This window comes from Malaclemys terrapin, chromosome 6 (genome assembly GCF_027887155.1).
Source record: "Malaclemys terrapin pileata isolate rMalTer1 chromosome 6, rMalTer1.hap1, whole genome shotgun sequence".
Classification (NCBI taxonomy): Eukaryota; Metazoa; Chordata; order Testudines; family Emydidae; genus Malaclemys; species Malaclemys terrapin.
The window spans coordinates 23,777,338-23,804,864 of NC_071510.1; the positions used below are offsets into that span (position 1 = coordinate 23,777,338).

The following is a 27,527-nucleotide window of genomic DNA, read 5'->3' on the forward strand; positions in this document are numbered from 1 at the left end:
CTGTTCTAACTCTGTGTCTGTTTGCCTGGCAACACACAATCCTGACAGTGTAGTTGGGTACTTTGCGTTGGTAGGTGCGTTTGTGAGTGACAATATGGGGGTTGACTAAAAATACCCACTTAGATCTAATTAGGGTTAATCCAAAGTGCTGTAGTTTAAACTGTAAATTGTAGAAATGACACATTGCCTAGGCTATATGTACAAATATTGCTGGCACCACTACAAAAGCTTTGCACTCTGTAAAACAAGTGAAAGTATTTGAAAGGGCATTTACAATAGATTTGTGTTAACATACGGATTTTTCTCTAATGTTGAAACAGTACATTTCTGGCAAATATTTTCAAAACTAGATTGCTACATCTTATTAATAAATGTCTTGACTAGTTTGCCTCATACATGTAAGTGGTATTGGAGTGGCAGAAAAGGTATATGGTATATTGTACTGCCATCACTTTTCCAGCATAATCCATTTATTTTGTTGTGCTGATCTTTCTATCTCTGAAATAAACCAATTTTTTAGGTATCTGTCTAATGCTACTTAAAATTAAATCTTAAAGATAAACACTGTCAATTGACTTTGAATTTTGACCTTTTTGTTGTTGTTGCAGCCCATAAAATAAAGCAAAGAAATGTAATAGGGAAGGACTAAATGATTGATGGTTTGGTTTTATTTGAGGAATGCACTGTTTTTAATCACATTTCTGTACAATTTTTTGGTGTTATTGACTTGCCACTTTTCGCAGGTGGGCACATGTGATGTGTGCAATAGCAATTCCAGAAGTCAGATTTGGTAATGTTACAGAGAGGACACCAGTAGACACTAGGAGAATACCTCTGCAGAGATTAAAATTGGTGAGTAGTAAGGCTCCGTACATTCCTTGCCATTTAAAAACGTGCTGGTGTTTTGAAATGTATACAGAATCTCATCTCTGGTTAGGTACATTCACACACATTTCAGGGGGAAATTTAAATAAACAAAATGTCAGTTAAAAGAGAGAATTTGCTAAGGATTGTCATATTGTTTTTCACGTATAATGAGAATTTAGGTATTTTAATTCTTCAGCCTAGTTCTGGGTTACAACCTTGGATAAGGGGCCTTTGCCATGGGGAAAAGGAAGGAGAAACAATGAGCGTTTTCAATCACTATCCTAATACTGCTGTGACTGCTCATTGAGGGATCCTGCTGAAACTAAATAAACCAGAATATCTCAGAAGTCTTATTTGTGTTGTATTTTCATGAGGGTCCCCTCCTCCCCCTCAGGGAGCCATTTATGAAGTTAAAATGATGAAACATGGTGGTCTCCTGGTATTTTTACCATCTGGGAATTGAGGAATGTGCACAGACCAGATTGCACATTATATTGGACTAATAAATGGCTCCCTGAGGCCTTGAAAAAGCAAGTGAGAAACATAAACACAAAAGCTTGAACTACAAATGCTCAAACCCATCCATAGCCCCAGATAATCCTTCCATCCAGCAGAAAATCCCATGCACTAATGAGAAACCTACAAAAGCGTTTGTTAAATTAAAGAGAATTTTCCCTGTTGGGTTAGACCTAAGTTACTTAATTTATCAGTCTATGCGTCAATATGACACAGACTTCCTCTGAGAAAAGGAAAGTGATCCCCTGTCCAGTGTAAAAGAAAATAAAAGTTTGGGAAACAACCCCATCTGTTCTCTTTATCCACACCAAATGTTATGGAAAAAATGCTTATTGATATACTTAACCTTGAGCTACCCTTTCCTTGCTGTAACATTGTGAACTATTAATTGTTAATTTTAATTCATTATGCTTTATATTTCGTAACTATTTTTAATTTTGAACTGCAGCTTTAACCATTCTTAAAATGGAGGCATGTCTGACAATTGGTCTTTGTTCACTGAGATTTCTCAAGTTTTTGTGGGCTTTATAGACTAACTCTGTAATTCATATTGAACATTTTCCTAAACCTTTTTGGCTCCCTTATACAATCTGTTACAGAGAAACTCTGACTCGAACACTCCTTATCTAATGTATGAAATACACCTCTACCCCGATATAATGTGACCCGATATAACATGAATTTGGATATAATGCGGTAAAGCAGCACTCTAGGGGGGCGGGGCTGCGCATTCCGGCGGATCAAAGCAAGTTCGATATAACATGGTTTCACCTATAACGTGGTAAGATTTTTTGGCTCCCGAGGACAGCGTTCTATCAGGGTAGAGGTGTATTCCCAAATGCTGTTTCAGCTTGTCCTTACTTCTAGTATATTTTTTGGAAGACCAGAAAGATGGTCAATGCCCTGTTGTCCTACCCTCCCAATTTTCCTGAATCTGTCAGACTTTCTTGTTTCAATACTGGCAATGTAGCCCTATTGTATATCGGCTCTCAATGTGTGAGAGAAGGCTCTCAAAATCTCATTTTTAACCTACGGTGACTGTTCAATTTGCTTGTCAGCCTCAAATTCTCATTAATCTGAATATATGAACACAGGAAGCACTGGATATGAACATAATGCTCTCATACTTTTGAGGAACCTAAACAGTCACAGATATGATGACAATAACTTGGTTGGTGATGCTTAATTGAGGGTTTGTTTTCTTGAGACTCTAGAAATGATTACCGGTAATTTGCCACGTATTGTGGGGATAAATAACCCCTATTTATGAAGTTCCCTCCTCTTGATGGGCTTCCTGTAGCTTAAACCACAGAATGGGTCCTGTTCTGTTCAATATCTTCATCAATGATTTAGATTATGGCATAGAGAGTACACTTATAAGGTTTGTGGACGATACCAAGCTGGGAGGGGTTGGAAGTGCTTTGGAGGATAGGATTAAAATTCTGAAGTAAATAGGATTAAATTCAATAAGGACAAATGCAAAATACTCCACTTAGGAAGGAACAATCAGTTGCACACATACAAAATGAGAAATGACTGCCTAGGAAGGAGTACTGCAGAAAAGGGGTCATAGTGGACCACAAGCTATATATGAATCAACAGTGTAACACTGTTGCAAAAAAAGCGAAAATCATTCTGGGATGTATTAGCAGGAGTGTTGTAAGCAAGACACAAGAAGTAATTCTTCTACTCTGCAGTGATTAGGCCTCAACTGGAGTATTGTGTCCAGTTCTGAGCGCCACATTTCAGGGAAGATGTGGACAAATTGGAGAAAGTCCAGAGTGGAGCAACAAAAATGATTAAAGGTCTAGAAAACATGACCTAGAAGGGATGATTGAAAAAATTGGGTTTGTTTCGTCTGGAAAAAAGAAGACTGAGAGGGGACATGATGACAGTTTTCAAGTACATAAAAGGTCGTTACAAGGAGGAGGGAGAAGAATTGTTCTTAACCTCTGAGGATAGGACAAGAAGAAGTGGCCTTAAATTGCAGCAAGGGAGGTTTAGGTTCGACATTAGGGAAAACTTCCTGTCAGGGTGGTTAAGCACTGGAATAAATTGCCTAGGGAGGTAGGGGAATCTCCATCATTGGACATTTTTAAGAGCAGGTTAGACAAATACCTGTTGGCAATGATCTAGATAATACTTAGTCCTGGCAGGGAACTGGACTAGATGACCTCTCGAGGTCCCTTCCAGTCCTGTGATTCTATGATCAAGGCAAAAGGCCTCCCAGGACTCCCTAGCATGCAATAGCGCAGCTTCTGCTCCATCCTTAAAGAGGATACACCTTTTATTCCTCTCTGTAGCCAGCCTCGCTGTTACTGTACTGTACCTCCATTCTCCCCAACGTCATTCCTTCAGTGACCCTAGCCTTGCACCAGGGCCGGCTCTAGGCACCAGCAAAACAAGCTGGTGCTTGGGGCGGCACATTTTTAGGGGCGGCATTCTGGCGCGGGCCATGCCGCCCCTAAAAATGTGCCCTGGCGGCCCTAACTCACCTCCGCTGCTGCCGCTCGCGCGCCGCTGCTCGTCCTCCCTCCCAGGCTCTCAAACCCGGGAGGGAGGGGGAGATCCCGAGCGGCCACGGCACGCAAAACAGCTGATTCGCGCACCGCGGCTGTTCGGGATCTCCCCCTCCCTCCCGGGTTTGAGAGCCTGTGAGGGAGGGGGAGCAGCGGCACGCGAATCAGCTGTTTCGCGCACCGCAACCACTTGGGATCTCCCCCTCCCTCCCGGGTTTGAGAGCCTGGGAGGGAGGGGGAGACCCCGAGCAGCTGTGGCGCGCAAAACAGCTGATTCGTGCGGTGGCCACTCGGGATCTCCCCCTCCCTTCTGGGTTTGAGAGCCTGGGAGGGACGGGGAGACCCTGAGTGGCCACTGCGCACGCGCTGCTTCTCCCTCTCCCTCCCTCCCTCCCTCCCTCCCTCATAGGCTTGAGAGCCTGGAGGGAGGAGACAGGGCTGGGGATTTGGGGAAGGGGCGGAGTTGAGGTGGGGACGGGGGTGGGGTAAGAAAAAAACGGGGGCGGCCAAAATTGTTTTCGCTTGGGTTGGCAAAAATCGTAGAGCCGGCCCTGCCTTGCACTCGTGTGTATAGAAGGCTGAGTTTGTGCCTGTCAGGTACTTTGGTACTAGATATGGACTAGTCACAGATCCTGCTTATACACACCACATGTGTTCATCATAAGATCCTTAATGCTCTGCTGGTATGGCGGAGGTTGAAATAAGGTATTTTACACACAGTGGCACCTAGTATAAAACAGTTTAGCATTCCATTACATCTCCCAATTTAAGTTCTCCATTACTGCCATTTCAAATGTTTACACTATCATGCTGTCTTTGAAGTTCAGTACGTATCAATCTGTTAAGTGTCTCTGAATCGTACTGGTTTTCTAATTACACAACCCAAATGCATAACAATTTGATTATCTGGCATGTTGCAATGACTGGCAATGATTGGTTTGGAACCCTTGAGTTATCATCATCTTGTTCTGTATCTGACATCTTTGAGGAACAAACTATAGATATTGATGGTTTCTGTTAAACTTTCCACTGTTGGACTTGATTGCTTATGATCCGGGCACTGCATTTTTTTCTTTGACAAGTGGAGTTGTCCATCCCTTTTCTCCATCCGATTTGACACAAACACAGTCACCAGGTTCTAGACCTGGCAGTTCTTTGAGTGATGTCTGTTGTAAAAGTGTTCATAAAGCTATTTTAGTCTTTTTATCTAATTTAGCTATTCTCTTCATGCCTGGCCACTTTGGAGATGTTTTTTTTTCCAAGATTGAAACAGTAATTCTGAGTTATCTGCCCATCAGGAGTTGTGCTGGACTACATCCAATAGCTGCTATTGGAGTTGATCTGTAACTCAGAAGAGCAAGGAATGAATCTTCCTGCTACTGGATTTTCTTGGCTGTCTATACAGCTCTCTCAGCCTCTCCATGCACTTGTGGGTAACTGGGGTTGCTACAAATATGATCAAAACCATATTTTGTTCAGAATTACTTACTTACATTTTTCTGCAGTGAATTGTGGTCTGTTGTCAGTCCTAGTTGTCCTGGAATACTAAAGTGAGGAAAAAATGCCCTTCAGTTTCTTGACACTGCAACATGTTTTGTCTTTCAAGTACCTGGAAAAATAGTCCATGATGACGAGGTCGTGATGTCCTCTGAATATGCATAAATTTGTAGCTAATATCTTCCTATCTCTCCGGTAGAGGTGTTTATACACTATATGGTTCGGCATTGTCTCTTAAATTAAGATGTACTGAATCACCTTTCAAAAGTCCAGTATCATCAAATCCTCTGAGTTTTCACCTTTCTCACTAGGCCCACTCCTGTTGATATGCAGTGACTTAGAAAGTTGTTTGTCTTTGATCCTTTGATCTCATGCACTCTGAATGCAAAGCTTTTGTCTTTGTAAGTTGTTTCTATGGTAAACTGGCCCATACGATTAAGAATACCTTCACTGCTAGTCAGAGTTGTGTCAGGTGATTTCAGTTCTGGGAGGGGTTGAAGGTAATTATAAGTCCCTTCTGAGATGATTGTGACCTCAGTGCCTCAGTCAGTTTTAAAATCAATAGTCTTGCCTTGAATAATCAGTTTCACTCTCCAGGCAGGGTCTATGTCATCTCAAGTGATAGATCCCAGAAACAATGGCTCTTGATTGTTGTAATATGAGTCCACTCCCTGACTGCTTTGGTGCAGAAAACTACTGCAAAATGTCTATATTTCATGCATTTATTATACCATGTGCCTCTGGCTGGACTTTTGTCATCTCTTGGGATATGACTTTTTCACATTTTGTGCATGTAGGCTGGAATTAGTCCCTCTTAGCCTAGGAGTTCTCTCTCCTTGCCTCAGGGGTTTTATGATTATGACTTTTAACACTCAAGGGTCCATTTAGTGTTTCTACGCTAGTTTCAGGTTTTTCAAATTGCTCCTGCCTTTTGTTCTGTCATTTGACTTATTCTGACTGCTTTGCTCTCTGTATAGCTAGGGCTAGGGTTAAATCTCTCTTCAGTTGTAGTTGCTCTGAAAAGTTTCTCTGTTAAGCCAATAACCAACCTATCTCTGATATATTCATGTTTTGCATCCTCCAAATCACAGTTTTCAGCCAATGTATGCATAGCTCTTATAAAACATTCATCATTTCCCCCCGCTTCTTGAATTCTCTGGTGAAAACGTACTCTTTCATAAACCACATTTCTCTGGGGTATAAAGTATGCATCAAACATAGCCAGAACCCTTTCATAGTCATCTTTGTGACTGTTTTCAGTGAAGTCAAAGGATTTAAAGATGTACTCTGCTTGCTTCCCCAAAGCATAAATTAAAGAAGATACCTATATATCTCCAATATCTTTGCGGCGTTTGTTTGCAATTTGAAATCTTACAAAATATTGTTTTGAGTCTGTCTATTCTGAAGATCTGTCAAAACTGAAGTCCTCTGGGGCATTGCAGAGTGGCATGTTGATGAGATTCTGTAAGCCTTGTTGCTGTTTTCCTTCTGTTTCTGTTCTTTCTTAGGTGTATGGAAGGCTGAGATTGTGGCTAGCCCTTTTGTAAGGGTATGAGGATGTTTATGCCTTCTCCCTGCCTTTCATACCCATGTAGGGCCAAGGCATGTTCTGGCCCAAAAAACGTAAGACAGGCATTTCAACTACCAAATGTGTCTGTCAAGTTATAGTTTGTGATCTTCCCCACTATCATAAAATAGGTAGCATCAGGCCTGGTCAGTACCCAGGTGTTGCAGGCAGTGGTTAAAAATGTGTGAGGCTTGTAATGAAACTGTGACAATCTCACCTTGTTACAGATTTCATTACTAATCCCAAAACTTATTACTACTATTCATTTGTGGTAGTGCCTACTATATACATTTTAGGTACTTTCCAAAAGGTACTTAGGTACTTCAGCGGGATAGTCCCTGCTCTGAGGAGCACACAATCAAAGGACAAATAAGTAGACAAAGGTCATGAAAAGGGGAATAATCATAATAGGCAGTTTAAATGCTATTTATATACAAGTGACCTTGTCTCACTATAGGTAGCATGGCAGAAGTGGGTCTTCAAGAGGGACTTAAATGTGGACAAGGTAAAAGTGTTGCAGATGAGCTCAGGGATGTCATATAACGCATAGACTGCTTCACAGAAGAAGGCACAAAAGTGAACATGGGAGAATTTGACAGATAGGGAGACCGAGGTTGGGAGCTTTGGAAAAGGGGATTGGGAATGGGGGGAACATGGGGTTTGACAAAAGAAGGAGGGGCAGATTTATTTATAGCTTTGAAGATGGTGTCAGCTTGGACCAGGTTAGTGAGTTGGGGTGAAGTCTATAGCAGAACAGGGCCTATTTGTAGTTTCCTGTGGAACCCAAGCATAATTTAATGGGATCTTTTGGTTTCAGCCCCCAAAAGTAAAACTTGAAGGTTTTGGCTCAGTGTAGCTTTGGGTTTGGGTCCATTTGAAACCTAAATCACAGAGTGAAACTCGGGTGGAAACTCCTGCCAACTGTATTACAAAAGATATTTTCCTTGGCTGCTTAATTTTACGGAGCTTTATGTGATAGAAACAGATGGTGAATTCCTGACCCCATTGAAGTCAATGGCAAAACTCCCATTGACTTTAATGGGGCCAGGATTTCACTCAGAGTACTTAAATATACTCTGTAGTTTCAAAAGAATGTTATTACTTTGTTTTGGCCTGAAAAAAGAAATATAGTCACATTCCATAGCAAAGTGAAGAAATCCTTGGAGGTATGAAGCCAAACTGACCTCTCAAATACACACACACAATTCCCATGGATATCCTGGGATCTGGCCCATAAATGTAAACCAACAGGAAAACTGGACCTGATCCTCATTTACACTAAGGCCTGTTTACATTGCCAGAGTGATGTCTTAATGTAAATGAGAATCAGGCTCACTGTGTTTAAATGTTTCATCTGATGAAATCAAAGTAACAGTTAAAATGTAATCATTAGCTCTCCTTTACTAAGCCGATATATTTAAAACATCTTCTCCAAAATCGTCTCTGAATAGTACATGATGAACTCATTAGCAAAATGCATGATCTACCTTTGTTACTATCTAAGCTTTAAAATGCTTGGATAATATAGATTGAGTTTGTCCCAACAGGCAGTCGCTGCAATGCTGTACTGAAACGTGAACATAATATGCCTTTGTTTCTTTATCTGTAGCGCTTCCTATTATTTTTACATTTGAAATCCTATTTCCCCAACAAAATAGAGGTAGAAAATGAGTTTTGCAGTAGTTGAAGTTGCCCTTGGGCTTTCAGTGACCTCAAATTTGTATTTGACAAGTGAACTGAGAATAAGCGCAAGTGTACTCTGAGTGAGGAACATTATTTTGAAAAGAAATTTACACTGCGATGATGACTGATCTACAAGCCTTTCAGTATCTGGCTGATGCTGTAGCATTTTGTTTAGAAGCCTATACACTTTAAAATTTTCACCTGAAGGCAAATAATAGTGAGCTTGAAAGCCAAAGATTATAGTTTTGAAAGGCACATCAATTCTGAAAATAGAGAGGTTTCACTGTGGTAAGCCAAACGAAGAGTGAAATCAAGGGAAAAACGTGTTTGAGCTTTTAAAAGAATGGGCAAGTGTTCTCTTACCTATCCTTCTGTTTTAATAAGAAAATCTAAAAATAAAATTAAATACATTTGCAGTTATTGTTTGTCTTCTTTGTTCTAGTTTTGCAATAGAATTCATTTGTTAAACTGAAATGGAACTGTGGAACTACTGCAACTGTATTTCTGAAAGACTAAAGAAAGACTTGACAGAGTTGTCATGTAAAGAAGTATTAATTACCTCACAGCATTTCCAAAAATATTGCTAGAGGAGCAATCAAGGAAAGTCATTATATTATACTTTACCTTATATATTGCCTGGTTCACATGCTCACATTTTTGAAGAAAGAGAGAGGAAAGTAGGCAAAGAGACGGAGACTTGAGCTTGTCCAAATTGTTTTAACATTGTAATTGAAATAGCTTTAAATAGCACAGTTTAAATTTAAACAATGTTAAAATACAGATGATACAATAATTGATCAACCTATTACAATTTATAATGCCAATTAAAATGTACAGACTCATTAAAATCATGTACAAAACACAATTTAGTGTACATATTTGTTACTACCATTGTAAGATTTTTAATAAGTGTGATATAAAAATGTGCATTACCAGCTGTATAGTACTTACTGTCAGAATGATGTGATACAATGAATAGATCGTATTGCAAACTGTCAAATTTGTACATTGCTGTAATACTGAACCATAAAAACCTTTTGAATGAAATGGAAAATGTTAGATGGGCATGACTACATATAATACTTTTTGAAGACTGGAGGTATCTGTAATAGTGAAAGCAGAATGCTTAAAATGTTAACTAGTTACTGTGAATTTCCCTTTAATACAAAGAGAATAACCTCTTTGCGAAAGGAAATTGATTTTCACTTTTAAAAGTTTTTTGAAACTTTTAAGTTTTGAATCATTAAAAATATTCATGGCAAGAACTGTTGTCTGTTCAAAGCAGGCCTTTGCAACTATGCGCTTGAGAAATGTAATTCATAAGTTGAAGTTGCTCCCACAACTTTCACTTGGCTATGTTGCTGTGATGCGGAGCTCCACTCATCACTAGTCTGGCGCCTCCTGCTGGTCCCTCTAGGGATTATCTCATCAGGTCGACACCCCTTCCCATGGTTCTCACTCTGTTGCTCTCTTTGGTCTACAGCCCCTCTCTCACTCCAGGAACCACAGTATCCTCTTCATGACTTAGCCCTCTGGCCAGCATTGCCCCCCCTTCCAGGGTATAGTCCTTCAAAGTCTCTGTCACTCCCAGTCAGTCTTCCAGTTCACTGCCCTGCCAGTGCCACTTCCCCAGTGGCAGGTGGGGGAACCCAGGTCAGCCCTCTACTTTGGGTGCCGGCCCAGGGACCCTACAACACGCAGCCAAAGTCTGTTCAGTCCCCAGCCTAGCTGCTTACTCCTTGTGCTGCTTCCTACCCCAGCACTCCCCCCTCTCTGGGGTTTGCTAGCCTCTCTACTCCTGCCTCCCAGGGAGCAAACATGGGCTACTTCTCTCGTAGCCCCCAATACACCTCCCTTCTCCCAAGGGATGACTGCAAACTAGCTGCCTGCAAGTCCCCTTCCTCCTCTCAACTTCCTGGATTTATGGAAGCCCTGCCTGTTCCTACACTGGTGAGCCTCCCCTAATGACTCTTAACCTTCAGCCTATTAGGTTAATTGGCCCATCTGGCATCCATTAATCCTTTCAGGGTGAGTGTGGGATTGACAACCCATCACAGTTGCACATATACTTGTAACTACCAATCAACTGAGTTTTATAGTTTTACAGGGAAAGCAGGAATGTAAAAATATTGTGTATATGCCAGGTGGCCAAATTAGGGTTGTTGGAGCATCCTTAACTTTTGGAACTTCCTGCCTTTTGAGGGATCAATAACTCAACCTTTTCATTGCATTATCACTCTTTATTTTTTTGTTTTGTTTAAAATAAATTTCTCTTGTTTTATTTTTAAGGAAAAAAAGAAATTCTAAACTATTTCAGTTGCAGAGCATACAGATTTCACTGACTTTGAACAAATTTCACTAAGCTATACTTGGTGTGGTGATGGACTGTGGTACTTAACAGACTGAATGTACTGTTTGGGCTGTGCTGGGGAATTCTAGTCCTGGTTACTAGGACTCCGGAAGAGGGAAATCAAAGGAGGGGCTGCTTGCAGGTCCATCCTGAGCCCACCAGAGGGTGTCCTGGAGGTGGTTGTTGTATGACAGAAATGTTTCCAAATCAGTATTTTTAAAGCTTTTCATTCCACTATAAGTTATATTTTCAATTTTTATACTGATTTGGGATGAAAACTGATTTGGTTGAAATACAGGGATTTCCAATTTCCAGTACTAGCCTCAAAGGGAAATGTCCAACCTGATTAAACTGCTGAATCCTCTTTAAATTGTAACAGTGCTTTAGTGCAGCTGTAGTGTAAGCAATTTCTTAATGCTCAGTGGTTTGAGTTGCTTTCTGTTGAACATTGTGAATGACATATAAACTTGGTAATATTTACGTGTTAATGGTTTCAAAACTACTGAACTAATTTTCTTCAGACTTGGTGTATTTTTTAAGTTCCAGTCAGATCTACAGAAAAAGCTTCTGTAAGTTCGAAGTTCTTAGCTTATGGGTAAAGTTTTTGAAAGCACATTAGTGACTTAGGAGCGCAAGTCCCATTTTCAAAAGTGACATAGTCACTTGGGCTCGTTTTTAGATGTTTGTAGGTGGCTAACTACATTTAAAATAATGGGAGTTAGCTGCCTACATGTAAAAATCTGGCCCTGAGTCACTTTTGAAAATGGGATTTGGGCTCTTAAGTCTCTTAAGCACTGTTGAAAATTTAGGTAAGTAGGGCCATATCTGCACTGCCCTGCAGTTTGGACTATGGGAGTATGAATAGCAGTTTGCACTAAAGCGCTGCACTGTAACTCTCCCATATAGAGGCTGCGGGCAAAGTCATTTTTGAGTTATGGAACAAAATTTCTGACTGGAATATGAGGCAATAGAGTCTGGATGAATGGGAACAGGATTCAGAGTTAAAAAGTCCCAAACTCTAGCCCTGGCTATGCCATTAATTTGCTGTGTGTCATTTAGGTAAGACACTTTGTAACTACACCTCAGTTTCCCCATAGGTGATAACACCTATCTTGATTGGCTGTTGTAAAGGTTAGTTGGTTAGTATTTTGAACATGTATTGTAGTATTTTGAACATGTATTGTAGTATTTTGAACATGTATTGTGCTATGGATTATTGTAAGTGCTTAGATACTGCAGTGATGGGTTATGTATAAATCTGTAAAATAGAGAGTTGTGGGTTGTTTATGCCCTAGTAACTTAAAATGAGTAAACTATGTTTGTTTCAAACTTCCAAACAAAAAATCCTCTTTTGGGTTGAAATGAAACCTGGAAAGTTTCAGTGCAAATGAATTGGACTGAGAAAATTATGAGGAATTTACCAAGGGCGGTTTAAAATGGATAAGTGTGTGTCTGTGTGTGCGCTTGCACACACGCAGTGACTTACATATAATAAGTAATAGGAGCCAAAAGACCCTGACCTTTGCTGTGAACAGATATGTTCAACTCATGCCCTGGATGAGAGAGAAGGAGAGAGAGATTACACTAGGACTACGTTTATAATGAGGATATCTAATGATAACAAACTATGAGAGCAAAGCTTGAATACATGTCACCACAAACGCAAGATAAAAATGTAACTTCTTAATACAGTATCGAGAGCAGTGGTTTATTTTATAGTAGTTGAAAACTAGAGATGTTTAAAGTCGATTTTTAAAAAATGCATCCATCATCTTACATCACTTATCATCCCACGAGTCAGTTCTTCTATCTGTACTGGAGCATATGTCAATTTAAGTTACAAGAATACAGCCCATAAATGTATTGTTTAATCTTCTAGAAATTTCCATTTTTATTCTCAGTAAGTCGTAAGTTCTTGTGAAGACATCTTCCTGGGATATGTTGGATATATTTACATGAAATACATTTTAAAGAAACCAGAACTCTCCACCAATGTCAGCAAACACGCTTAGGCATCTTTGTTTCATACCTTTATCCCTGTGAGTCAGTCATTTCCAGTGTTTTGTGGACTTTTGCCTGTTTTGGGCAGAGAAAAATAGATAACTGTAAACTTAAACTGGAAACTGATAACAAAGAGTTGTAAGCAAGACATGCAAAGTAATTCTTCTACTCTACTCCATGCTGATTATGCCTCAACTGGAGTATTGTGTCCAGTTCTGGGCATCACATTTCAGGAAAAATGTGGACAAATTGGAGAAAGTTTAGAAAAGAGCAACAAAAATGATTAAAAATCTAGAAAACGTGACCTATGAAGGAAGATTGAAAATATTGGGTTTGTTTAGTCTGGAAAAGAGACGACTGAGAGGGGACATAATGACAGTTTTCAAATACATAAAAAGTTGTTATAAGGAAGAGGGAGAAGAATTGTTCTTCTTAATCTCTGAGGACAGAACAAGAAGCAGTGGGCTTAAATTGCAGCAAGGGAGGTTTAGATTGGACATTAGGAAAAACTTCCTAACTGTCAGAGTGGTTAAGCACTGGAATACATTGTGTAGGGAGGTTGTGGAATCTCCATCATTGGAGATTTTTAAGAGCAGGTTAGACAAACACCTGTCAGGGATGGTCTAGATAATACTTAGTCCTGCCATGAGTGCAGGGGACTGGACTAGATGATCTCTCGAGGTCCCTTCCAGTCCTACAAATCTACGGTACTCTGTGAAGGAGAAGACTATGACCAGTGCCTTGAAAAGAACTTGCCAAATTATACAATCATCTGCTTTGGACCTCATACTTGTAGTAGGAGATTTGTTGTCCAGCTATACCGAAAGAAGGACAGGAGACACCTGATATGGATTTAATTAGGCTGCAACTTTGCTTTAGATGTCCGGGACTACCCGGCAGACAAAAGTATACAGTGCAGGTAAACCCTACTTATTCAACTTATTTTACTATTACTGGGGGGGGGGGCTCCCCTTAGCTTTCCCCTCTTTTTCTATTCATGTCCCTCCAGCAAATCCATTGCTGGGACCTTACCACCCCACGTAGGAGGAGTAAGGTGGGCTATAAGAAAGGGGGGTTGGCTCCCTGCCATTCCAACCATAGGAGCCCGAAACCCCATGCCGTTCCATTCCTTTAACCAGCACCTCCTTTTTAAGTCCTTTACCAGGCCATTTATCTGGTCACTGGATGCCTTCCCTATGGAGTACCTGCCCTGGACATCTGCCATAAGGAGGCGCCAGCAAATAGCTTGGCTGCCTCCCCCTGCCCTCCCCTCCCCTACCCCCACCCTCCGCTCCTGCCTTGCCTGCTGTGTGGAGAAAGGGGTTTCCAATGCCAGAGCTTGCATCTTTAAAGCCTTTCGCCCTTACATTCCAAGAGGGTGAGTCAGTGCTGGAAAGCTGACCAACAACCACCTCTTTTGCAGCAGTTTCTCACCTTGTTTCCCATGCCCCTGCATAAAGCACTACTGTCTTCCTCCGGCAAGCCTGGATAACGGTCCCCCTGCTTTTAGTGCAGGGCCGTCATTTTCATTCAAGTGTAGTTAAACAAACAAGGTTACAAAACACCACAGTTGACTGACATTTCATTCTAAAGACCTGATCCCGGAAAAGAAAAAATGTGTGAGCCCTTATTTTCCTGCAGTGTCCTACTAATGTCAGTCCCTTAACAGAATTGAGGATTTAGTTACCCACATCATCCATTCGATTGTGGGGAAAAGAAAATAATTACTACCATTACATATATGGAGAGGTCGCTACTTGAAATTTGCTCAATAAGTTTAATAATTCCATCCTATTAATGTACTTCAGTTTTGTGACTTTTTATTGTTAGGTATTTTACCCTAACAATAACATACAGTTATTTCAGTTATTTCATTTTTCAAACTGCTCTTCTCTGAGACCACCGTCTGATGTTATTTCTTTTATATCTCTTTCAGAAACGTGTTTGGTAATTCTTTGTCCCAAAGTAGGTATTGTTTTTTCTGCATACCTCACACAAACTTTAACTGGATTTAATATTGCTCTTTCAACTCAACGTTTATAAAACCTCGTTTAACTTTAGACAAATTTCTTTCTTTTATTTTTAGTACTTGAGATAACATCAGAAAGCAAAAGCAGGTCAGGACCTTTGAATTTCACAGCTTTAATTTTACAGGCCGCAGCATGGATATCTGATAAAGTGAAGTACTCCACATCTGCAGATTTCTCCACTGCCTTTCACGTGGGGACCCTGAAACTTTTCTTAGTATAAATGAGGTAATCGGTGGGACCCCATTCTTAAGCATTTGCAGTTAATTCTTCCGTATGTCAGTAGAAAGCCAAACAGCTGTGTTACTGCTGTCAAGAAACCCCTCAAGGGAATTGGTGTCAAGCAAGTTGACTGCTTCCTGCCTCAGCCCATGGCTTCCCATGAATTTTCTCAAGTCTCTGCTGTGCAAACAAAATCTAGAAAAGAACGTAAGAATCTGTCCAAGAGTCCTGACCTAAAAGAGACAGCCAAATTTAAACTCTGATTCCCTTTTCTAAAACTCCAGATGGAGGCCTCCTCTGCTGAGACCACACTAACAACCGTGTTGAGTGAAAGAAAGGAAAGAGAGCTGACCACTCTCTCACCAAGTAAGACTTAGGAGATCTGGGTTTCACAAGACATATTGATGCCTGATATGGGAACCATTAAACCTGCTAACATTAGCACTGAGACACTAAGAATGGCCATTGCCAAAAGAAGGTAAAGACTCTTGAAACTAGACTTATGAACTGGAATAAGGTAAATTTGACATTGACACACACCTTCATATAATCAAGCAAATTTTGTGTTAAACTGAACATAACATAAAGAACAGCCATACTGGGTCAGACCAAAGGTCCATCTAGCCCAGTATCCTGTCTTCCGACAGTGGCCAATGCCAGGTGCCCCAGAGGGAATGAACAGAATAGGTAATCATCAAGTGATCCATCCCATCACCCATTCCCAGCTTCTGGCAAACAGAGGCTAGGGACATCATCCCTACTCATCCTGGCTAGTAGCCATTCATGGACCTATTTTCCATGAATTTATCTAATTCTTTTTTGAACCCTGTTATAGTCTTGGCCTTCACAACACCCTCTGGCAAGGAGTTCCACAGGTTGAATGTATGTTGTGTGAAAAAATACTTCCTTTTGTTTGTTTTAAACCTGCCACCTAATTTCATTTGGTGGCCCCTAGTTCTTGTGTTATCCGAAGGCGTAAATAACACTTCTTTATTTACTCTCTCCACACCAGTCATGATTTTATAGACCTCTATCATATCCCCCCCTTAGTCGTCTCTTTTTGAAGCTGAAAAGTCCCAGTCTTGTTAATCTCTCCTCATATGGCAGCCATTCCATGCCCCCTAATCATTTTTGTTGCCCTTTTCTGAACATTTTCCAATTCCAATCTTTTTTGAGACGGGGCAACCACATCTGCACACAGTATTCAAGATGTGGGCGTACCATGGATTTATATAGAGGCAATATGATATTTTCTGTCTTATTATCTATCCCTTTCTTAATGATTCCCAACATTCTGTTCACTTTTTTGACTGCTGCTGCACATTGAGTGGATGTTTTCAGAGAACTATCCACAATGACTCCAAGATCTTTCTTGAGTGGTAACAGCTAATTTAGACCCCAGCATTTTATATGTATAGTTGGGATTATGTTTTCCGATGTGCAGTACTTTGCATTTATCAACACTGAATTTCATCTGCCATTTTGTTGCCCACTCACCCAGTTTTGAGAGATCCTTTTGTAACTGAAATCCAAAATGGAAGATCTAGAAAATCAGAGCTGCTGTTCCAACTGATGTATTGTTGGGATCCCAGAGGTTTTAGAAAGATCAGATATAGTACCCTTTACAAACTACCTTCTGCGGTCAGCTTGTTAACAGCAATGAACTCATCAGCCCTTTAGGCCAAAACCTATGGGTATGTCAGGCAAAAAACCATGAGCAATCATACTAACATTTCTGAGATTTGCAGATAAAAGAATCCTGCCAGTATCTCAGAAAGTTTAAAAAAAAAAAAAAAAAAGAGAGATGTTCATAAAATACTTTTTTGTATGTATTCCAGCATAGAAATGATGGTCAAATACCGATCCTCCCTAATCATGTGTGCTATTCAGCTGAGCTGGTCAACTGATTTTTTTCCATAATGGTAAATATTAATTCTTTAAAGCCACAGAGGAACTAGAGGCACTTCTTCTGGTCCTGGAGCCTTTCCAGATCTCATTGAAATAATGAGTCCTGACTTACATTGCAGGTCTCATCAAGTTGTGAAGAATTTTTGTTTTATGCCATTATAGATGGTTATTTCTGCATCCTGGTTACAGACCTTTTCTGTGAGTCACCTCTTCCCATTAGAAAGTACTGTTTTTGTTTAGGGTCTGCCTTTTGCAACCTTCATGGTGAACAATAGGCATACATTAATTTTGTCCTAACTAGTTCACTCTTTGGATGTCATAATTTATTATTTTCTGTTAATAAATGAGTGAATGTGTCCTGTATTGTAGATAAAGGATTTTTTTTTCCTTTGAGGAAGTAACAAATCACTTACTGCAATATTTTCTATGTCCACTCAGAGATCTCTGATCTCTTTGGCTACAAAAGAGACCATTCTTACTCCTGCCTGTTTTGTTTGTGGATTCCTTCTTGTCTGGTATGGTCCTCAGTTGTGATATTGTGACAATAGTTATTTTTGTTGCCTTGATTCTTTTATATCTGGATTTCTTACTGTTTACCTGCAAACCAAAAAAGTAGAAGGTAATGGGCTTGAGAATGCTGTAAAGGAATTATACTACCAACACTGACACTCCTGATGTAGGTTTCTGGGATGCCGCAAAAGAAGTTCTCCATGGAATATTAATTATAATTATTGAAGGATATAAGAAAGTTCCTGTGAGATGACTAGCTGACCTTCCTTCATCCTAAGAAATACAGAGTCAAAACAGAAAAAAATCACTAAGAAGTATCTTTCTGAACCTGCCTTACTGAAGATAATTAAAATCAGAGCTGTAATCAATATATAAGAAACCAACCAAATTGAACATGTTCATAGGATCATACATATTTGTATTTTTGATAAATCCAATAAATCTGACAAAGTGTTGGCTTGGAAACTGTGCAAACAAAAATTAAACTTCAAATACAGTAGGTTAAAGATCCAAATTTGATATGAGCTGCCTACTTTCTATAATCTCTGCATTACTATGAAGGGGAAAGCAGACACACCTCACCATTTCTAGCATTATGCTTCCCAAGTTCCATTATGCAAAGGTAGAAAGCCTCAGTGCTGCCACTTTTCCAAAAGAGAGAAAGAGTACAATCTCAGACTTGGCCAATGAGGATCACTCAGGACCTTATGGCTTTGTAGTGGCATTTTATTAATCAATGGCAAATCACTTAACTCGTAGCCTCAGTAGAGTTTTAAGGAGATTCTCCTCTTGGGGCTTCTCACAGGTGACAATTACTCACTAGAGTCTTATGCTAATTATAATCCTGTTGCACTCCTCAAAGCAGAGGTCAAGATTGTCTAAATTGCTCAGGCTAATGTCCTAATTATTTAAATTTTATCACATGGAATTTATCAGTGACCAGTGCAGTCTTGACAATGTTGTGCTGACTGGTAAATATTCCCCAGTAGGTTCAATTGAAGGCTGATCACACCTTAATTGTATTTCTGAATCCAGAAAAGACTTTGACTGGGTCGAGTGATCACTTCTGTTCCACCTTATGAGGCCTGTGGGCTCAGGGGTAAGTGTTAAATACCTTGATCTTCTGATAACTCCTAACCCTTCCCAACTATAGACTGTAAAGGATATTTTGTCCAAAGTATCAATAAATCTGTCTGTCTGGGTGGACATTTCTGTCATTTGGCTGGGCTTTATTAATATGGCCAACATGATAGCTTTTCTTTATACACTTCTTGTGTATACCATACCTCCATGTTATTATCCTTTTTTTTATGTTTCTGTGGAGTGATTAGTAAGTTTTGTAAGGCAGAAGAAGAGACCTAGATAGGATGGAATGCCACTGGTAGCTTCAGAAAAGTGGGAATACTTGCCCTACCTTCTTAATTTTGGGTTGCTATGCTTAGGAGAAAAGCATTCAAGAGTGTTAGACTGCTTCATGTTTCTCATATACTCGATATTAATGGAAAATGGCCTATTAAGAGCACCTAATATAACCTACAAGTTGCCAGGATTGAGCATCTGTTAGACACTGGAATTATTAGGGTTACACCTGCTGTCTTGTTCAGCATGGAAGCTTGGGTGAAAGATAAAAATGAAAGCAGAATTTCCCAATGTCTTTTCCCATTCACATCCCTTAAATGCTCTTATATCAGAAGGTTTTATCTTGAAAAATCTCATTGATGATCTTTCTGAATGTAGCATAATGAAATTTTCTTGGTCAAAATAAAGGGAAAATCTTTCAGAACATGGAAGAAAGTGTAAAAATAACTTGTAAAGCTGGTCCTCATTTTCAATATTTGCAAAACTGAGATGAAAAACAAAATTGCCACTTTTCATACAAATGCAGAAGCCAGTATTCTTGTACATGGTACAACCAGGAGTTTTATGTCATAAACATATTGCTGCTTGGTCACTTTATATTACAAGAAAAATCAGTTGTATTTGACTGCATTGGAGAGAGACTTCATAATTAAATGGACAGCAGCAGATTGCTATTAAAAGATTTATGAAGGCATACTCTCTTTCTTATTCTGTTAGAGAATCCCAGATCTCTATAAGATTTACATCTCCTCAGCTCTGCTTCATACAACTAAACCAGTCGTGTCTCATCTTTGCTGGAAGGGGCTGGTGTCAGCGTAGATCACTGGCTCACTTGTGATGGCTCTACCTGAAGGTTTAATCATTTTGGTCAGCAATTCAATAATGTACCTTGGAGATAACTGGCATACAGCTATCCTTTACCCTAAAGATTTCTGCTAGGAATTCCCTCTCTGCTCCTTTAACGAGTAACTGTGAACATTATTTCATTATAGTAATTAGAAATCAGATTGCCTGTAAGTAGAATCTTGCAACTCTCACCTCCATATTGGATATGTCTGGTTGTATTAGAAACATTACACTAATGGAGAAATTTGGACTTGGTTTCACAGGTATTCTAAAAAGGAAGGCTCAGTTGTCCCTAAGCACCACCATCCCCATACGTTTTTGGCATTAACCTAAAACTTAATCAGTTCAGTTCACTCCCTCCCTCACACAGACATTCACACTTTACAAACTTTTATCCTCTGTAATCCAACTGACTCAATTCAGTTATAGTGTTTTGAATTTCTTTTTAAATTTTTGCGCTATTATATGTCATTAATATTAACTCTTTGTGTAGACTGAACTTTTATTAAAATCACATTACTCTTATTAAAATAATAATGCTGAACCGTATGCCTTACACTAATGTAGCAATTATCACTTGAGGTATAAATATATGTACATATTTCTTTTCTAACCATAAAAATATGTAAATTAACAATCATGGGCTTATCCACTCCATTGTGTATGAAGAGATCAAGGATGTGAATGATTTTCAGTGACTTCCTGATGCCTCTTCACCGTAGTGCAGATTTTTTTCAGTCTTTGAAACTCTGGCTTCCTGCTCCTTCCGCTCAATTTCAATATCTTCCGTCTTTCATTGTCTGCCCAGATTATTGGTATGAGGCGTCATACTCTCCACTTTATCTTTCTCAAGTCCTTTTGCTATGGATATATTGGATGATTGTAAACATGTTTATCCAAAATGTATTTGAGGGACATAGAAAACTGCAAATCCAAAGATCATGAGCCCTAGGATACATTATAGAGGAGGAGTAAAAAGAGGAAAGGATGGTTGGACAGAGCAAAGGACTGAGAGTCAGGAGAGCGTTTCCAGACCCATAACAGTGTAACTGTGGGAAAATCCATAAAGATGCTATATGAAGGCATATAATATACATTTTAATATACACAGCAGTAGAACAGTACTTATTTCACCAATATGTCATGTGTTTTGTGCCACAGCTATACAGCAATATTACAGATTTTATGTGAGAAACTAGATAGTATATGCAAAACAGTGTTACTAGTGTTATATCTTTTTTTCTCTTTTGTCAACCAGTGGCCATGCACATCAGTTGTATTAATAAACAGACATTTATTTGATCATCTATTTCCAAAGCATATGACAGATAAGTGAGTGTGACAGCTACTAATTTGACCATTGTTATCATTATCATATTATCATTTACTTATTGATGCAACTGAGTGGCAGTATCAATTACATGTGTCTAATAATGCAACTTCAACACCTCTTTTGCAGCAGATAGAGTGGTCCAGCTGTTTGTCATGTTTCAGCTAGTCTGGACCAGGAGAGAGACACTTTTAATATCTTAGAAGAGCCTCTGTACTACCCAAAGTAATAGTGAATACAGATTATATTGTTGGGTGATTTCTTGAGTGTGTTAGTTTGCTCACAGATTTGTTTCACACCTATGCAGTTGAATAACTGTGACTAACATATAATCAGGTGTCAGAGAAACAGCTGCTGACTGTACATTTTTACAAAATACAGTTATATTCCATCCTACATATCTCCTAGTAAATTATAATTATCCAATCAAGTAATGCCAAATACAGGTATGTGACTCCGATCTCTCTCTTTCATACTCCCCTTCAAAGTAAAGAGAACAAAATAAAGGCTCAAAAATCACAAGTTCAGAGGTATTAGATATTCTTACATGCTAACAGAGGACATAAAAAGTGTGGGGGGGAATAAAGTTCAAGACTCTGATAAAGGATAAAGGTGATTAAGTGATTAGACAGCAGACAATAACAATATTTATGAAAAATAAACTTTTGATACTTCTCATCCACAAGAAAGGAAATTTGAAATAGCAAACAGGTTTTTTAAGTTGAAGGTCTGAAAAAAAGGATCGAAGTATCTTTCAGAAACTGCAGACATCGTAGTTTATAAACTGTATGTTCTATCAGTAAGCAAAACTGCAAATGGTTCAATATTTTCAAATTTTATCCTAAATGGCGAAAGAAGAGAGAAAGATAACTAAAAAGTAACAGGACCCAAAGCAAAAGGGATTAAATAGTTTAAACTAAAGCTAGTAAGAAGTATGATTGCAATTCATAGGTTAGGCATAGATAACAGATTCCTAACTTTCAAATAAATTAGGAGTTATTGTGGGCCTTTCTCTGTGGTATGAAAAACTTATAGGCAAATAACTACACTGGATACATTTCAGTTTTATTTCAAGGAGACATCCCTACAGACATCCCCTGCCCCCAATTACAAGTTTGGATTTTTGCTCTAACCATGAGAATAACCATAGAGTATGCAACATTATGAAAAAGGAGTTTTATTTTTCCCCATTATATGTCATCAGAGATTATCTGGTTCAGGGTTTCTCTAATTTTTTCATTGTACAGACCTCTTGTAAGAGAGAGAGAGATCCTCTTATGGGCCATCTCCCCCTCTGATTTCACTAAAGGTCTCCAGATGTTTGATTGTTAAAACATTTCAAACTGGGAACCCCCAGGTTGTCTTCTGACCACTTTCTGAGAACCAGTCATCTAGTTCCTCTATTGAACTAATTTCTTTCTTCGCTTAGTTTTACTGTGATTATCTGTTATTTAAAGCAAGTTAGGCAGATAAAATATAGTTGCTGTTTTCCTGCAGATCTTGTTATTGAATAGTGTTTGCACGTTAAGGGCTATTCAGATAGATACATACAGAAGAAACTTTCCCAGGATTTTTGCACTGTACTATGTTAGTGTTATTGCTAAGTGCAGTGCATTACTGTTGCAGTCTCAGAAGATTGTATTGGAGGTAGGCTTTACAGTAACATTTTTTATGCACAAGCATAGAATTTGGTGTATATAAAGTATCTTTCATATCCAGATAGATCACTGCAAATCTGTATTTTATTCTATATCCGTTCTTATGCTGCACTTGTCACTGTAGTATCTAAGAACCTTCCAATAGTGTAGTGAGTGACGTGACTAATGTCTGCTACATGTAGTTCATTCTGTCTGTCGTCGTATCCCTGAGGGGAGAATTGTGCATGTTAGTGTTGTGTTTTGTTTGGGGTTTGTTTTAAATGTACATGCTGCTACAGGGCAGATTTAGCATGGGTTCATGGGCTTAACTGCACTGTGACGGGGTATACAAACACCACACTGGTGACGCAAGTGTTAAGAAGTTGTTCTGGACCCAGGAAGCCACACCCCCTCGCTCCTGCTGGGTATGCTTACGGTGGAGGGAGAGTTCAAGAGAGAGCAATTCAGCTCAGTCCGGGCTGACTGAGCAAGAGAGCAACTGGATGCTGTAGCCTCCTGTAGAGAAGCCGCAGAGGCTCCAAGAGGCCGGGAGTGGATCTCACAGTCAAGCTGCCGCAGGCCTTCCATCTGCGGGGTCCGAGGATGACAAATCACTGCAGAGAGGGGAAGAGGCTCCGGAAAGCGACCTAAGAGGACTCCAAGGAGGACCCAAGGACAGACCTGTGGCAAGACAGAGGAACAGAAGCAGGGGTAGGAAATGACCCAAGGAACAGGTGTAAGGCTGCCAGCCCCTAGGCCATGTAGCTGAACCATTAATTTGAAGGCCCCTCGGTTTGAACCCAATGGAGCAGACTCTCGGTTTTGGGCCACAGACTCTCGCTGTAATCGTTGGGCGATATTACCACTCATTCTAGCCGCTAGGCAAGGAGGCCATGGACTCTGGCCACGGGGCAACATAGACCAGAGTATCTCCACTAGGAGTTATTGTGGGCCTCGGACACAAAACCCCCCCTGACAGGCAGCCACAGAAATCATGAAATCAAAGGTGCAAAAACAGATAAACTCTTCTCCCAACCCAGTGTGGTGGGAAGGATTCTGAGGGGCTGGTATTGAAGAGCAAGCCCACCCTACACTCAGTCAGCAGCAGTGGCTTCTGTCTCGGAGGGCTGGGCCCAGCTCTCCACTTTGGGCATGTGACCCAGTGCGTGGGGTCCCAGCACCACTCAGGTTTGGCACGGCCACCCTTCTGCTTTCCAGCCCTCCCTCCCCTGAGATCACCCTTCTACATAAACCTGGAATTAGGATTGCAGTGCCAACACGGAGGGTGCTGCTGTGGGTGGTTAGTGCCCTGTCAGCAGTTTAGTATAGTATCACCCACTGAATTGAGAAGTTGTGTCTGCTCCGCACCACTATTTGTTTGTTAGAGAAGGCAAGTCAAAGAAGCACACCTTGGACTTGGAGTGGAAGGTGGTAAGATTTGTGATGGTCCTTAGTTCCTGCGGGAGAAAGCTCCATCTCCTGCACTGATGGGATTTACCTTATGGTAGAAAGTGCTATTCTGTTTGAGGAGCAGAGTGGTCAACCACAGTCATCAACCTGATTTTAATCTCTGATCTTTTAGCTATCACTGCTCTACAGCCAAAATGCTTCTGAAATAAATGTAGTCAAACTTTACTAATTCTGGGTCACTGAGAACAAAAATGATGCTTAAAATTGTTGATTGGCTCTAGTTTTCAAGATATGCTATTGGGTTGGTATATACGACCCTTGACTTGAGAATGGCGGAGGATAAGTGAGTTATAAAGGGAAGGGATCTCAATTTAAACCAGAAATGACTAAAATACATCTTTGACTGGATCTATGAATAAATCTATGAATGGGTTTGGACAGTACTTGCTTTTTAGGCAGAACAATGAATGATGCAATCTGAAGCTGGTATTGCGTCATACATGATATGAATTGCATCATGTTATTCCTACAAGTCATGGATGATGCAATCATAACAAAGCTTACATCACTCTGCTGAACAAATTGCCCTATATCAGCTCTAGAAATCATACAGTGTCGTGCTCTCTTATTTGTCAGGGTTTGATTTTGCAAAGGGACACATTTCTGTTTAGCCAAAGTGAGCAGAGATGCCTTGTACTTGTGTGAACAGTGCAGATAACTTCTGCTATGTTTGTGGTGAAGTGACTTTTGCATCACAAAAGCGCAGTATAACCACTATGGTTAAGAAAGCCTATCGCCTTTATTTTGGCTGCAAAATTGGAGATCAGGACAAAAGGTGGGCCCCACATATATGCTGCAACACTTGTGCAACAAATCTTCGCCAGTGGTTGAACAGGAAAAGGAAATCACTGCTTTTTGCAGTGCCAATGATTTGGAGAGAGCCAACAGATCATACCAGCAATTGTTACTTCTGCATGGTGCCTCCAGTTGGGAAAGGTGTGTCAAAGAAGAAAAAGTGGACTGTGCATTATCCAAACATTCCATCAGCTATACGCCCAGTACCCCACGGAGAAGGACTGCCGGTTCCTGATGCACCAGAATCATTCTCACTTGAGTCAGACGAGGAAGAGGATGAAACTTCTGGTCCTTGAACCATCAATGTCACAGGACCCACATTTTCTCCCATCCTCCTCCTCTGAACCACACCTCATAACACAAGGTGAACTGAATGACCTTGTCAGGGATTTGGAACTACCCAAGAGTAAGGCAGAGCTGTTGAGCTCCAGACTACAGCAGTGGAATCTCCTGGCAGGTGATGTTAGGGTTTCCATGTTCCGTGACCGTCAAAAGGATCTTGTCCCATTCTTCTTCATGGAAGGTGATCTTGTAGCCTGCAACAACATCGATGGTGTGATGGCAGCCCTCAACATCGTTCACGATCCAGATGAGTGGAGACTGTTCATTGATTCATCGAAGACTAGTCTTAAAGCTGTTTTACTGCATAATGGCAATGTTTTGCCATCAATTCCAGTTGGTCATGCAGTCCATATGAAGGAAACCTATGACAACATGAAACAACTTTTGAGGTGCATAAACTATGACCAACATCAGTGGCAGCTTTGTGGCGATTTGAAGGTTATTGCTCTCTTGATTGGTCTGCAGACTGGATACACAAAGTACTGCTGTTTTCTCTGCGAATGGGATAGTCGTGCAAGAGATTCCACTACATCAAGAAAGATTGGCCACTCCGACAGTCATTGGAGCCTGGGAGGAAAAGTGTTCAGCATCCACCACTTGTTGAATCAAGGAAGATTTTGTTACCGCCCTTACACATCAAGCTGGCTCTGATGAAGAACTTTGTCAAGGCCATTGACAAAACACAAGCAGCTTTCAAGTACCTCCGTGGAAAATTTCCAAGGTTAAGTGAAGCTAAGATAAAGGAAGGTGTCTTTGTTGGTCCTCAGATTCGTGAACTTCTTTGAGATGATGCATTTGACCATGCACTGCGTGGCAAGGAAAAGACGGCATGGAAAGCCTTCCAGTTAGTGGCAATAAATTGTCTCGGAAACAACAAGGCAGACAACTACAGGTTGTTGGTGGAAAACCTCCTCAAGGCATACAAAAGCCTTGGTTGCAACATGTCACTAAAGATACATTTTTTCCACTCTCATCTAGATTTTTTTCCACCGAACTGCGGAGCAGTGAGCGACGAGCACGGCGAGCGATTTCACCGGGACATTGCAACAATGGAGAAACGCTATCAGGGCAAATGGAGCCCGTCAATGCTTGCAGACTATTGCTGGACAGTGACAAGAGATGCTCCATTTAATGAATACAAGAGACAAGCCAAGAAGCGCCGAGTAGACACTGAATAGGACTAAACTATGTACAGAATAGTTTTTTGCCTTTTCTTTCATAATAAATTTTATTTATATAACCCTTTTGCTGATTTTTAAAGTGTTACATAAACAGGACGGTGAAATATTATCATGTAAAGCAACCATAAACACATGAAAAGACCTAGCTTTACAATTTATGATTAAAACTCTACTATCTACACAATATACATAGACATAAAATGTAAAAACTTAAATATCTTAGAAAGAGTAGCCAATCAGTTGTTTTAATTGTCATATTTGAATTCAGCACATCAAAATACATAATAAATAGCACATTTTATCTCTGAAGCAGACGACTTCTCAAAAATTGTAGACCAGTGTATGATGAACCCAGACCATTGAGCACCTTTGAAGATAAGAACTGAGACCTTAAACTTGACTCAGTATTCTACGGGAAGACAGTTTAGCGAGTGGAGGAGTAGTCACTATAGTGTCTGTAGGCACATTTGGAACCTTTGGGGCCCTTACTAACAGCTCACAGATAATTTTGGACATCAGAACCAGTTTTACTGAGAATAAAACTGTTTACTAGGGAACAGAGATTATCATCCTATCCCTTTAAAAAAAAATGCTGTGGGGACCTTTAAGTTTCATTTGGATGATGAACAGAGACATGCAGATAAGTCACATGTGGTGAGATCTTTCTCTCAGAGAGACGTGTCCTTACATTTCCTTGCCTGTGGGTCTCTGTGTACTAGAAAGTCTGAGGATCTCATTTGGAACCCGTAGGTACAGTTCTAGCTCTTTATAATGCACCCTTTTCTATATGAGATTCACTCTACAATTCAGGAAATCTCATTGAATAACACTGAATTCCTTTAAAAAAGACAATCCCATCATGCAGAACAGATGGCATTTTAAATGTTTAGGTCTGTAATT

General features: G+C 40.1%; 1 protein-coding gene across 4 annotated transcripts in view; it reads left to right on the forward strand.

Annotated features, from left to right (window-relative positions):
• The window catches only part of KDM4C (lysine demethylase 4C), a 428,281-nt gene that overhangs the window by 323,704 nt on the left and 77,050 nt on the right, over window positions 1-27,527 (forward strand). For all 4 annotated transcript variants that reach the window (XM_054032415.1, XM_054032416.1, XM_054032418.1 and 1 more), the window contains one exon: window positions 744-852. In XM_054032415.1, coding sequence (XP_053888390.1) covers window positions 744-852 — 109 coding nt within the window. The remainder of the gene's footprint in view (window positions 1-743; window positions 853-27,527) is intronic.